This window comes from Paroedura picta, chromosome 2 (assembly GCF_049243985.1).
Source record: "Paroedura picta isolate Pp20150507F chromosome 2, Ppicta_v3.0, whole genome shotgun sequence".
NCBI lineage: Eukaryota > Metazoa > Chordata > Lepidosauria > Squamata > Gekkonidae > Paroedura > Paroedura picta.
In genome coordinates, this window is record NC_135370.1 from 72,198,137 (window position 1) to 72,212,457 (window position 14,321).

Below are 14,321 nucleotides of genomic sequence, written 5' to 3' on the forward strand. Positions count from 1 at the left end.
GAAGCTAGCTTAACTAACAGAACATGTTCTTCTAAAACAGGGTGGGCAAACTGTAGCCCTCCAGGTGTTCATGGACTACAATTTCCATGAGCCCCTGCCAGTTAATACTGAATGAGAAGGCTGACCTGGTGAGCTTCACCAAGACATGGTTAGGAAGGGGACAGGCTTACTCTTTTCCAACTGTGCCCTCCTGGGTACTCAGTGATATATCAGCACAGACTTGGCAGACAGGGAGATATTGTCATCTAGTCCAGTGGTCCCCAACCCCCGGTCCAGGAACCGGTACCGGTCCATGGATCAGTCGGTACCAGTCCGCGGCTCCTCCTCATCCTCCTTCCTGGCCGCTGCCTTGGGGGCTGCCCGGGCATTCTGCCACCGGCTCTCCAGCCATGGCCATGGCTGGTGCTCCTCCTCGGCATGGCACTGTACAGCTGCTGCTGGCAGCGCCTCCCAGCGGGTGGCGGGAAGTCAAGTGTGCCAGCGGGAAAGCAAGTGGAGCAGGGGCTCAGGCGGTGGTGTCCCTCGGCAAAAGACTACCTCCCCCCCCCCCCGGGCCTCAGTAAAATTGTCAAGCGTTGTATCAGGACTCTGTTCTCCTAGTGTGGTGCCGTGTTCAGAACTTTCCCAGTTTTGAGAGTGTGGAGCTAATACTGGGACTGTGAGACGGGACTAGAATTCTATCGCTCAACTATCTCCCTGGCAGAGGTGACCTCTAGCTTGGTGTGAGGACTCCTATACTGGTTGTTCTGGGGACTTCAACATCCACACTGAGGCAGCCTTGGTGGGAGTGGCTCAGAACTGGTGGGGTAGCTCAGGTCTCCATGACAGCCATGGGCTAATCTTAGGTAATAACAGATCCCACACTATGTGGGTCACACTCTTGGTTTTGTATCATCTATATTCAATTGGAACTCTAGCTCATACCAGTCTGTATCATTCCAGGCTTGTTCCACTTACACTAGCTTCCAATTTGGTTCCAAGTCTGATTCAAGATACTGACCTCTAAAACCCTATACAGCTTGGGGTCTACATAAATTAAGGACTGTTTAGTTCTATATGAACCTAACCATTATAGTCATCTTCAGCAGCTCTCTCTTGGATATCCCTGTCATGAGACCAGATGGGTGGTGAGAAAGGGACTTTTTGATCACGTCCTTAAAATAATGACGATCCACCAGGAAATTCATCTTCTACCCTCTATCACTGTCTGCCCCCAGCAAGTTTTGGCTGGTATTGCCTCACAGTTTCTATTTGTTCTTTGTTTTTATATGCTTATGTGGGTTTTTAATCTTGCTTTTAATGTTTTTAACATTTGTCACCTTGTGGTCCCTAAGCTGCATGGAAAGGCAGCTTCAAAATGTTTTAAATAAAACAAGCTGCTTATACTCAAATTCAACCACTCAAATCCAGCATCTAAATGGAAGAGCAAAAGGGGCTTTTGCCAAGGCATGGCAGAGGCTGACTGGGGGAAACAGCAGGTAGGAGTGGCACAAGGAGGTTAGGATGGACAGGAATCAGCAAGTCTGGATGGGCCAGGATGAGGCCTGAGGAACCATGATAGTTCAACAGACCTGAAGAAAGGTGATGAAAGTCTGCATAACAACAAAGCTTTGAATTCCACCCAGTCCTGTAGCTGCTGTGTTTTATACCAGCATGACTCACAACACTCTGCTTGTTACTTCAGGTTCCCTTGCAACTATGCTTTCTACCAACTTCTCATTTCTTATGTCCTAAGGTACACAGAAAAAAAATCACAAGTGCCAGAGGAAACAAGCAGCAGACAGCCTGACTCCTCTCACTACTGTACGTTACTCTGGTAAACTCCTCCTCCAATTAAAAGACAACTCACAGCCATATTCATTTGAATTGCAACTAAGTAGAGCACAGATTCAGGTGGGTAGCTGTGTTAGTCTAGTAGTGGTTGTTGCAGATCAGTTGCAGGACCGTGAGGACTCTGCAGGAGAAGATCTGAGCAGTAAGAACTTGGCCCCAGCAGAATTCTAACAACAGAAGGGCAAAATGGTCAAGACTCAATGGCTTGAGGTGTCTGCAGAAGCCCACCCTCCCAGCCTGGGACCAGATGAGAGAACTCAGGATGTTGGCTCGCCACAGTTGCCTGCAGAAGAATAGGCAGTATTTAAGAAGTGGGCTGCAGAATAAAAGGTATAGCATCTAGTTACTGGCTCGAAACCATTTGCTGGGGGTTGATGAGTCATCTCAGGATGAGAGCTAGCATCAGCAAGAAGAACTATTTAAGGGCTGCTTTGATCACTGACAGACAGACGTGGACACAACTGTGAACAGTGATTTTTGCCTTGCTGACACCAACCTTGCACAGCTACTGGACTGGACTAGTTGGATCTTGACTCTTGAGTGCCCTCGCCTGCCTGCTCTTGGACTCTCGGCTTTTACTCAACTCTTTTTGACACTGTGTACTGTAGTTGAATCCAAAGACTCTGCACAAAATTTAATTCTGAATATAAGCTTTAATGTGCATGCACACTTCATCAGATCTGAAAGGTGCCACTGGACAAACTGTTCTAAGTAGAACACAGCAAATAATGAAGTTAGCCAAGCTACCTGTTGGCTTGCATTTCCGGATGCCTAAGACAATTTACAGGGTGTCTAAACTGCAGCAGACAAACCACACAGTATCTCAGCCCATAAAACCACTTCCTGGTCTTTTACTCCATACTGTTTTTCCCCACAAAAAGTCAGATGTATTGGGATCCAGATGGAACTCATAAAGGATATACAAACAAGGCTTCACTTACACCAGGGCTCAGCCTGGGAACCTGTGTTTAATACTTAACACTAATGATTACTGGGAATTACACAGCTTTAGGGATGACGATAAAGAAACTGAAATTGTTCAGGATTTTCTATTCCTTGGCTCCATCATCATCAACCAAAAGAGAGACTGCAACCAAGAATCAGAAGAAATTTGGGACTGGGAAGGGTAGCTAGGAAGGAACGAGAAGTTTCTTAGGTGTAGGGATGGGTTGCTGACAACCAACAGCAAGATGATTCATACCATGTTATTCTCTGTTACTATGTATCGGTGTGACTGGTGGACAATGAAGAAAGCTGACAAGAAGAAAGTTGATTAATTTGAAATATGGTGCTGGAGAAGAGTTTTATAGATTCTCTGGAGCACAAAAAAGATTAAATTCCTAGAAACTAAAATTACTAAACTTTGGTCATATTATGAGAAGATAAGAGTCACTGGAAAAGACCATAATTCTAGTTAAAATTGAAGTCAGCAGGAATAGAGGAAGACTCAAACGCAAGATGGATTGACTTGGTTTGTAAGACCTGAGCAAAGCTGTTAATGATAGGACACTTTGAAGGACATTCATTCATAGGGTGGCTATGAGTTAGAACTAACTTGTGGGCACTTAACACATACATACACACATGTTCATGAGTATAACATTGTTCAGTGAATCTCCTATACTTTATTATTACACTAGTAGTAAAGTCTGTTGCATGCTGAAATGCAGCAGGCACATGCAAACTGCTACATGGATTTAGGGAGAGGGAGAGAAGGTGGACTCAGCCCCTGTTTTAAGAAGTGAGTTGTCACGTAATACACCTGACATTTTATACAGTATATATTTATTATATGATGATGATTATGATATGATCATTTCACCCACTCTTTCTCTACTCTGTAATCCACCTTGAGTTTGAGTTAGAAAGCCAGGCTACAAATAAGGTGTATAAAAGAAAGTATGGTTTCCCAAGCAGACTACACCACAAGAAAGCCTCTCTCCTCAGCCTACTTTCTCAGTTTGCTTTCTATGCTGAAGAAAGCCATGCTTTTAGCCATCTTCCGGAAGTCACAATCTTATACCATTTTTAGACATCAAACCTGATTTTTTAAAAAAAACAATGTTGGTGTTTCTTTGCAATTTTAATTATTTTTTTCTTGGCTATAGTTGAAGAAGAGTTGGTTCTTATATGCCGCTTTTTCTCTACCCGAAAGAGTCTCAAAGCAGCTTACAGTCGCCTTCCCTTTCCTCTCCCAACAGACACCCTGTGAGGCGGGTGAGGCTGAGAGAGCCCTGATATTACTACTCAGTAAAAACAGCTTTATCAGTGCTGTGGGGAGCCCAAGGTCACCCAGCTGGCTGCATGTGGGGGAGCATGGAATCAAACCCAGATTAGAAGTTCGCACTCCTAGCCACTACACCAAGCTGGTGCCTTTATTTTGTCATGTTGTTGTCATTGGCTTCAACAGGAAACACACTTTGTGATGTAACTGCTACTGGGGTGTAAACTTCCAGGGTAGGGGGGGCAGAAGAGTTCATGCCCCCCCCCTGGATCTCCCTGCAGGCGCAATGTCCCCGGCTGCCAAGCCCTCCACTAACTCCCAGTGGGGGCAATGCACTACTTGGGCTGCTGGGTAACATCATGAAGCTGCTTAGGTTATCAAGTTCTAAGATTCAGTCAACCCTGTTTGTCTTGTGGCAACTTAGCAGGTCCAGACAAGGCACAGGGCTTGCTTGTTTTGTAAAGATAAGAAGGGGCAGGGACCATGATCCTTTTAATATTTTCCCTTACTGAGTGCAGCAGTTCACACCCAGAGCAAAATATAACTGCTGTAATCTTAAAATGGACAATGGGCAGTGCAAGACCTTCCTGCGCAACTCCAGAGTCCAGATTCCTGCTGAGCAGGGCTTCCGGGGTTAATAAGTGGGTGCTCACACACACAACTATGAGGTAACATTACAGGGGATATAACACTGAAGAAGCCCACTTTAGCAATGGGAGCTAGCAATGTTTTGCTTTGGAGAAGGTGAAGTCTGGGCTCTCCTTAGGCTGTGCTAATGAAAGGGAGACTGATTTGCCAATGCAACACTCGCATGCTTACCTATTGTCACAGAGGTTTGCAATGTCATGCACCAATATGCAAATGCATATATGCAATATGCAAGTCTTCCCGAGTGCTATATTTCAGATGAGCATAATTACCTTTTACTAATATTGTCTGAACCGAGCCATGCACACCTGGACATGCCAGTCCCAAGACTGGGTAAACGGGGTGGGTTAAGGAAAGATCTGGCAACCTGTCTTGTAAAATGGTGAAAGCAAGGGTCTGTGCTTTATGAAGATGCACCAAATAGCCACTTGGAATGTTAGAGGACTGACTCAAGGTAAATTGGACCACTCATAATGCTCTCATCTCGTGACCATTCCTTGCTGAGTCCAGGGGCCCCTTTGACACCAACAAAGTTTTATTCAAGCCACAAGCTTTTGTGTGCATCACTTGGGGTGGGGTGGGGGGAGTCGGGGCACCTTTTGTTGATCTTAACGGTGCCCCTGGACTCAAACTTTGTCCTGCCGCTTCAGACCAGCACGGCGCCCCACCTGGACCATCCTTTGCTGTTGAAGCGCTTTTCTGCCAGCCTGACTCCAATACCGAAAGAGAATCTAGCCGAGATGAAAGCACTAAAATTAACACGGAAAGAAAGTATGGAAGGAAGCAAGGTTTCGCTCCCGGTTCCTATGGACGCCAGCTTTTTTAAACACTCTCTCTCTCTCTCTCTCTCTCTCTCTCTCTCTCGTGCGCTTTATTGGCACACGAACCAAAGGTCCTACTCTGCTTTGTTTCTTTCCCCCGACCCCCCCCCCCCCCGGGCATTTGCCCGCGCAGCCCTCAGACCCATTACCTGCCTGCCTGGCTGCTTCTCCGGCTCCCTTCCCTGAAGAGAAGAACCAAGCACCTCCGGGAAGGCGAGGGGCATTCCGAGAAGGCAGGAGGAAGGGGCGGGTCGGAGGGGGGCCAGCCTCTTTCGGCTCCCACCCCATTGCCAAAGCGGAGCCAGCGCTTGAGCGGGGCTGCCCCCAAGAGGCGAGAAGCGGCTACAAGCAGCGGGCCGTCAGAGGCGGCTACAAGGAAGGGCAGCGAGGGGCTGCTCGGCTTCCACGCGGACCACCTTCAATTTGCCCAAAGGCATCCCAAACCAGAGTGGCCGAAAGCGTATGACTCCTCCATCCCCCACCCCCACCCCAAGAAAACCTCAAGTTTGAGTCCAGTGGCACTCGGAAGACCGACACGGTTTCATTCTGCGTCGATGGATAAAAGGTAAAGGTAAAGGCATCCCCTGTGCAAGCACTGAGTCATGTCTGACCCTTGGGGTGACGCCCTCTAGTGTTTTCATGGCAGACTCAATACGGGGTGGTTTGCCAGTGCCTTCCCCAGTCATGACCGTTTACCCCCCAGCAGCAAGCTGGGTACTCATTTTACCGACCTCGGAAGGATGGAAGGCTGAGTCAACCTTGAGCCGGCTGCTGGGATCAAACTCCCAACCTCATGGGCAAAGCTTTCAGGCGGCTGCCTTACCACTCTGCGCCACAAGAGGCTCTTTGCGTCGATGGATAGGAAACCCAGAATTAAACATTGCTAGTGCCACTGGACTCTAACTTCGTTCTGTTGCTTCAGACCAACACAGGGTTCCCAGCTCTGCGTTGGGAGGGTCAATATAATGTAATGATTGCATTCCCCTCCCCCCCCCCCAAAAAGAAAAGAAAATGGATTTGAGAGTAGTCACATGTGAATAGAAATGAAGCCCTGTGAGGCATTATTTTTTGTTTCCCCTTTCCAGCCGCCATATAGAATAGGAAGAAAGAGATGTAAAGGGGAGTTTCACACGGCTTGCAAGTGATTTGGGGCATTTCACACAGTAAAATTCAGTTGCAAAGTATATTGAAATCGGACTGAAAGTGCATTATTTACTGTGTGATGATTGCTTGCACATTTCCCCTCAACCTGCCAGAGATGTTTTGCCAGTGACCCAAATATTTTAAAGGAACCAGGTTTTTTTTTGGGGGGGGGAGGTGTTTCTATGTAAACAAACTGAGGACAAGTGCAGAAGATCCAACTTTCATAATATAAATGGGGAGGAAAAATGTTTCATATATTTACATTGCTTTAACCAACCTCCTCCATTCAAAATGTGTTAACAAAAACAAACTGGAACACATTCAGACTCTTCTGTCTGCAAACCAAATTTACCTGGGACTCACTCAGAGAACCAGGAAACTTTCAGCATCCCAAGAGGCGGCACTAAATGTTTTTGCAGAAAGCTGGAATGTCCATGGGAACTAAGCAAATTTATCTGTCGGTTACCATTAGAATGTGGATTCTGCAAAGGGTGCCTAATTCAGTATATTCGTCTTTACCCTTCACAGAATCCCCATTCTGGTGCTTCTGGCAGATGATAAATTATCTGAACTGTTTGCTTCCACTTATCCTCACCTCCAAGGGAACTAGTGGGTTGATCTTGCTCCTTCCCATGAAGGCAGCATGTTCATGTGGCACCTGGGGGGTACTTTTAGAGGCATCCACTTTGCATCAGCAGGGAGTCCCCGCCATAAGACTGGTTTGCTCAAATGGGCTTTACCTGTAGTCTTAATTCACACAAGGGATAATGCCTTAAGAGTTGGCTCTCCTTCCTGCCCTACTGATTAGCTGACTAGGAAGGCTGCCAAGGATGCCTGATGTTCCAGCTAACTCAGGGAGGGGCCCAGATCTTACCCCAGCCTCAACCAAAGACCTGGTGGAACAGCTCTGTTTTACAGGCTTTGCGGAACTGAGTTTCTTTAGGGCCTGCAGCTCACCCAGGAGCTCATTCCACAAGGTTGGGGTTAGGACAGAAAAGTCCCTGGTCTGGGTTGAGGCCAGGTGCACCTCCCTTGGGCCAGGGATCTCCAATAGATTTGCACTTGCTTAGTGTAAAGCCCAGTGAGGGTCATAAGATAGGTGGGACCCAGACTGCAGATGGTCTCAAAGGTTAATACTTGAACCTGCTCTGAGCTGCAACTGGCAACCAATCAGCTGCCTCAGCACAGGCTGGATTTGGGCCCTCCAGGATGTTCCAGTGAGAACCCTAGCAGCCGCATTTTGAACCAGCTGAAATTTTCAGGTCAGATGTATTTAGTATAGTCAGATTAGGAACTTCTTGATAATTTTTTAATAGTCTCCCCCTATGGTACATTTGGAGATTTTCCTACAGAACAGAATGAATAAATCCAGAACAACCATCAGTCTCTCCCCTTTTTATACAAAGTTTGCTTCTCTTCTTAATAAAACTATTTTACTCTTCTAAGTAGCTTGGTGCTTTTTACATATTTTTTTACATATTTAAATTCTGCCAGCATTGGAATGGTCTGGAGGATTTTAGGATTCTAAACACAAACTCTATTGACAGTATTGGACCTATTCTGTGTAATCTGCCATGAGTCTTGAGGAGAAAGGCAGACTACAATGTAAGAGCCAAGTCATCTTTGGAGGTCCTGTGTAAGGTGCCCTCACCATCTGAGGCTAGCCACCAGAAAAATGGCCTGCTTTGTTACGACATCAAAACTTTGGAACTCCCTCCCTGGGGAGATAATCTGTCTCCCTTTATCACTGTCTTCACCACCAAGTGAAGATTTTGTTTCACTGAGCATATTCCCAATAACTGTTATTGGCTCAGACTTCCTTCCCTGGTTTTGGCACTGTGTATTTGTTTTGATGGAATTATTAATACAGTTATATAAATGCTGTTTTAATGTTCAAATGTTTTGTAAGTTTCCATGTTCACCTGCTTGGGGACCCTATTTGTGTAGAAAGGCAACACAGAAAAATTTTAAATAAAAATAATAAATATATTTCCATATAATCTGATCCAAACTGTTTTACGTGGAAGTCAATAAGTATTTCAGCAGTACTTACCCCAAAGTTAAGTTTGTAGTTTTAGAGAGCAATCCTAGAAGGACTCCTCAGAATCTTACTCACGTGCATTCAGTGGAGCTTACGCCCAAGAAAATGTTCATAGGATCACACTCCTAGTGTCATACTAAAACAAACGAACGCAGTTCCTTGTCATGCCATCACACAAACCGAGAAGACCACTTTATTCAAAAATATAAATTTTATTTGCACACATGATGTGGTTCCCTGGAGTTAGGGGATTCTATTTGGAAGAACTTTCTACACATAGGTTAAGTATGCTGACAAAAATACAAGATACACTGAAAGGACTATGATACATCATATGAAGGTGGTAACATACACATACTGAATTCATGTGTAGAGGGCACTAAATGCACCCTAGGTATGGCATTATGGAAACAGAGGAAGCAGGCATTTTACGGATTATGGTTAATTCCCACACTGTACAGAAGCTGCAGACTCCCACTTATAGCTGTCCACTATATGAATCCACTAGTAGCTTCTATACATGTAGTGGAGATAAGAGCAAAGCAGCAGAATATTAAATTCAGAAAGGTATTCCGCTGAATCTCTGGGGATGGCTTCAGCATTCTAATCTCTGCTGCCTATAATCTGCAAGAGGAAAGTAAAGATGTACATTATGTCCGTGTATATCTTGAGGGCTCCAAAGACATATTCCTCAGGGCTGATCGTGTGTTTTCTGTTGCCCAACATCAACTGGGTATCGTATGCAAGAAACTGCAAAAAACAAAAACAAACAAAAAGTCATGAGAAAGTAGCAAGTTGTGTGCTTCAAGAGATTATCCAATAATAAAGAATTTCCCCCCCAGCTCTTCTTAGCTGCAGAAGCCAGAATCTAGGCTTGGAGGGTAGTTCACGTGTTACAAAACTGCATTGTGAGATGAGACACACTTTGTTTGAATCAATACCTAGTATCCATTGAATGTACAAGCTATAGAAATCTAGGGACCATCTCTGCTACCTTGAATATGCCTAACAGTAGTCATGAGTCTAACTAGTAATTTAGTTATATACAGAGTGATCCCAAGTCCAACCAAGATTTTTCTTCCCTTGGTTCCCTGTATTCCACCTTGTCTGCCATTACATTCACTTCCATTCAACGGGTTTTAGGCAGTTGTTACCCTGTCAATTCCCCATGTACTTCTGGGTTTTCTTTTCCTAACAAGCACTGTTCCTTTGTTACAAAAAGAAAAACATTAAAAAAACGTTTCAAAGTTACAAATTCCCATTCAACAAATGAAACAAAGTGAACCAGTGAAAACATAGTTTTTTATAAATTGTTCTTGAAAAAATTATAACTCAGAATAATTCAAAACAACAAAGCTTTTATGTTAATGTGTTTATGAATATTAACGAAGTGAGCTATGTATGTTATTAGTGAACTGGCCAAAATTAACAAGTGGTTCTTTGGTTCCATTCAAAACATAAAGATAACATCTAAGAATCATTTATTTAAAATGATGTATTTTCAATAGATAGTGCTGTCGAAGGATATAATTTTCCAATCTATCCATAAACAGACAGGTCGATTCTGGTGCATGTTTGCACCCCTTAGCTGTGCCTGTGATTGGCCAGGAAAACTGAACTATTCTTTAATTCTTTAAACATAACTTTGAAAGGTGACAGAAAAGATGTTGTGGGATTAGAGTGCTGATCTCTTTTTTTCTAGCACCTCCCAAAGTATATCCAGGACGTGATCTTGTAGAATATTGTTGTAAAGGGAAACCACATCTTGAGTGACAAAAAATAACTCCTCTGCATGTAACTGTATATTGTCAATGTGATTTCAAAAATCCATCGTATCTCTTAAGTAAGAGCCAGTTGTCTGGACAAAGGGCTTGAGAAAAAGATTCAAATACTTAGCCAAAGGTTCTGGAATAGATCCACCACCCCAAATCTTCCTTGAAAATAGAAAATACAGTATTTGCTGGCGTATAAGTCTACTTTTTTCACCTGAAAAAACATGCCTCCAAGTGGGGGGGGGGGTCGTCCTATACGCCGGGTGCACTTCAGTTGGGATAGACATAGCTGCCCATAGTGGCCCATACTAGTGCAATGTAATGTAACAAACGCTATATTTTGAGTGGAAATGTTGGGGGGTCGTCTTATACGCCAAGTCATCTTATACGCCGGCAAATACAGTACATTTTTAAATGAAAGATTTTTGGACAATATCTTTTATGATTTGGAATGCAACCAAAAACTCTCTTGTTAATTCTAGTTACTTCATAGCACAGTTAAATTTGAAATTACTTATGATACACCCAAAAAATGAACTTTAGCTTTATTAATGAAATGAGGCCAGTCATGACATTAAACTGAAGTAAGGATTAAATCTCACAGATGATTGGAAAATGAAATTAATTTGAATTAATCAATACTGCAAGCAGAGGTAAGGATAGCAAAGAAGAAATCTCAGTTTCACCCACACCTCTGAACAACCCTGGCCAACAATCCCCCCTCCCATCTCTTTAGCTTTCCTAAATCATCATCATCTCAAATACCAAAATTCAATTGCCAATTTTTGGCTTCCAATATCCCAGTGTTACCTTAGGCATATATGCTTTCATAGTTTCATACAGCTCTAGATAACCACTCTCCCTGACCAAATTAATACACTTTTTCTATTTGCATCAAAAGGCACATAATTTCACTAGTTCCCAATCAACTGTGCTTGTAAAAAATTACCTTTAATTGGCAAAGGCCCCAGTATTGCAGGAACAGAGATACAAAGGTACTTGCCGTAGCTCTGACCTGGTTTTATGCACTAGGACAGGCCAACAACTCTTTAAAAGACAGACAAGCTAACAACTCTTTAAATGTTGGCTGAGAGACAAAGAATTCCCTAAACATAGCTTGTACCAAGGTTATGCATTTACTTGCCTTTCTAATCTTAAAGTAAAGAGCTCTTAGGTTAGAAAGGAGGGGATGGATATGCAACTTTCAGGGACAGCAACAGCCTGTTCTAAAAGACACCGTGGGATGCAAAAGAGGAGCAAACACAGGAGAAAGAGGTGAAAAGGGAACATAGCACAAGGCTAACAAGATGCGGTCAAAGCTTTCACCCTATTCTATTCTCCAGTGGTCTGCCTGGAGTCCTTAAAATGGGACAGGCAACAATTCTAAATGAGCCTGCAGAACACACATCCTTCCCCACAATGTTCCAGTAAGAAAGTAACTCTTTACTAACCAGGGTGAAAGCTATGGCACCAATAGCCGCATACAACATGTGGAGCCAGTAAACCTGCAATGGAAAAGAGAAATCAGTGAGTTGTACCTTGCTTTAATAGGTTTCTTAGACTGCTTAACCTGGCATAAAGAACAACAATGGTCAGAAATTTAATGCAAAAAACAAAAGGCATTTAGAGGGATGGAGAAATTAATTTATTTTTAAAAGGAAAGCCAGTGCGGTATTGGCCATCCACAACCTCCAAATCACAACTGAACTACCATGGGGGCAGACAATTTGTTATACCCATTGTTCTTTTAAATAATATTAGATAAGAATATACATTCTGCTGCAGCCATCAGATTCAGTGACACAGATTTCAATACAGATTCAGGTGGGTAACCACAATGGTCTGAAGTAGCAGATCGAAGTTTGAGACTAATGGCACCTTTAAGGCCAACTAAGTTTTATTCAAGGTATAAACTTTTCTGTGCACAACATGCTTCATCTGACACAATACACTTTGCACCCGAAAGCTTAGACCATGGATAAAACTTACTAGGTCTTAAAGTTGCCATTGGACTGAATCTCTGTTCTATAGAGTTCAATTTGTCTACATGCTCATGGCCCAACTGTCACTGGGACTGGAACTGATCCGGGCCCATCAGTTTTCTCCATTAGCTGCTTACATATTGGAAGGACAGGACAATTGCTGTGATAATCCCAGTCACCATGACGACAATACCCAGTGCGCAGAACATGCCAGTACAGGATGTAAAATCCACCTACCAATGAGAAAAGAGGATACATGTTACAAGATGTTGTGGGGAAAAGATGCAGACAGCACATGACTCACTCTATTGCAGTGGTTCTCAACCTGGGGGTCAGGACTCCTTTGGGGGTCAAAAGACCCTTTTCACAGGGGTCATAGCAGGGCAAGCAGCTTGGCTGGGGGGGGAGTGCCATCTACATAACAGCCTTGCGGGGTAGGTCAAGATAGAGCGTTCATCTGTCCGGATCAGCGGAAAAAAGTGAGATCGGCATGATGGGACAAGAGGCATAACTGAACTGAGAAATCCCGGGGGGAAAACAATTTATATTCATCATGAACAATGGATCTTCACGCCATTGGTCAGTTTTGGTTTAATTTCTGTGAAAGAACACTTGCATAATTTTATGGTTGGGGGTCACCACAACAGGAGGAACTGTATTAAAGGGTCACGGCATTAGGAAGGCTTAGAACCACTGCTCTACTGTATACCGCAGCCTGCCTTGCAGAAGTCGTTAAGGCCTTGTCCGCTATTGAGAATCACACACAAAGTTATATTTGCCCACACACTTTCAGACTTATCTTCATAGACAGAGGGGCTATGAACTTGTAAAGTTAAAAACCAAGCCTTTCAGAGTAGCATACTAGAAACTCAATACCATCTACTAAAGTTATGCAATGGGAGTGCAAACAGCACTGAATTTACAGGAAGCCAAGCATTCTCATCTGTTAAGAACAAACATTTCCCAAGAAATTAAGGATCAGAAATTCCCCAAGGAATTCATGACACATCTAAAAAAGCAGTATGATATTTCTTTAGGACAGTGTACTTCACCTTTGTCTGGAAGCAGAAGATAGTGACTATTATGGCCACGATGGCTGTGATTAACATGGCAAGGAAAACTGCTCTCGTACTATATACGCTGTAAACAAAGAGTTGAACATTTATTTCGCCCTAAGATTTTTAGCATCACAGAGGCAGTAGCAAAGGACAGTGTGAATTGCATGCTTGAGGCATACTGTCAGGGCAATTTACATACACACATACAAATTAGTATGTCACAAAAGAACAAAATTAATTCTGCTTTAGTAGCTAAAAGGAGATGCTTAATTTAATACCCCAAACACATTTGTTTGGAAGAACATCACATTTCTTCCTTAAAAAAAGAAATCCAGCAATCATTTGTAGCAATGCTGGAAAACGGAACTCATTTTTTACAAATATTCTTAAGGCAGCCTGTACACTGGGCAACTGCCTAGGCCTAGGGCACTAATGGCTGAGTGAACCAACCAACCTTGTCACCCTGGAGTCTGCCCTGGGAGGTCCCCTTGGCTACAATAAACAGCCAGTGGGCACCCTGCTCCCCCCCCCCTCCATCAGATGGGCAGGGCCTCCTTCCCTCCACTAAGCCTCACCTGACCAGCATGACAAACATTACCCTCTTTTCAATGCATCCTTTAGTCTGTTAGTACCCTTTCTATAATGAATTAATTTTGACTTTAGCAATTCTGCCACATAATTTTATTTATGAACCTGGCTTGCCACCTTGACTTTATGCCTTACTGCTGCATTTGTCATTGGACTGCTCCTTAATGCAAATACTAACCCAGTTAAGTTCTTTCCTGAAAAGATATATTAG

The 14,321-nt window shown here is 43.6% G+C and overlaps 2 protein-coding genes across 4 annotated transcripts in view; both read right to left on the bottom strand.

Moving 5' to 3' along the window:
- LOC143829549 (protein lifeguard 3-like) overlaps nucleotides 1-5,831 on the bottom strand; it is a 28,593-nt gene extending 22,762 nt beyond the window's left edge. The window contains exon 1 of one of the 3 annotated variants that reach the window (XM_077320661.1): nucleotides 5,680-5,831. The gene's annotated coding sequence lies outside the window, so the exon portion shown is untranslated. Of the gene's footprint in view, nucleotides 1-5,675 lie in introns of all 3 variants that reach the window. The other 2 variants (XM_077320658.1, XM_077320659.1) reach the window with 2 other exon arrangements.
- A 3,071-nt stretch (nucleotides 5,832-8,902) lies between these two features.
- Nucleotides 8,903-14,321, bottom strand: part of LOC143829552 (protein lifeguard 3-like) — a 40,355-nt gene continuing 34,936 nt past the window's right edge. The window contains exons 9-12 of the mRNA XM_077320664.1: nucleotides 13,517-13,604; nucleotides 12,602-12,697; nucleotides 11,934-11,987; nucleotides 8,903-9,460 (exon numbers count right to left, since the gene is read on the bottom strand). Of these exons, the coding sequence (XP_077176779.1) occupies nucleotides 9,314-9,460; nucleotides 11,934-11,987; nucleotides 12,602-12,697; nucleotides 13,517-13,604 (385 nt within the window). The 3' untranslated portion in view covers nucleotides 8,903-9,313. The remainder of the gene's footprint in view (nucleotides 9,461-11,933; nucleotides 11,988-12,601; nucleotides 12,698-13,516; nucleotides 13,605-14,321) is intronic.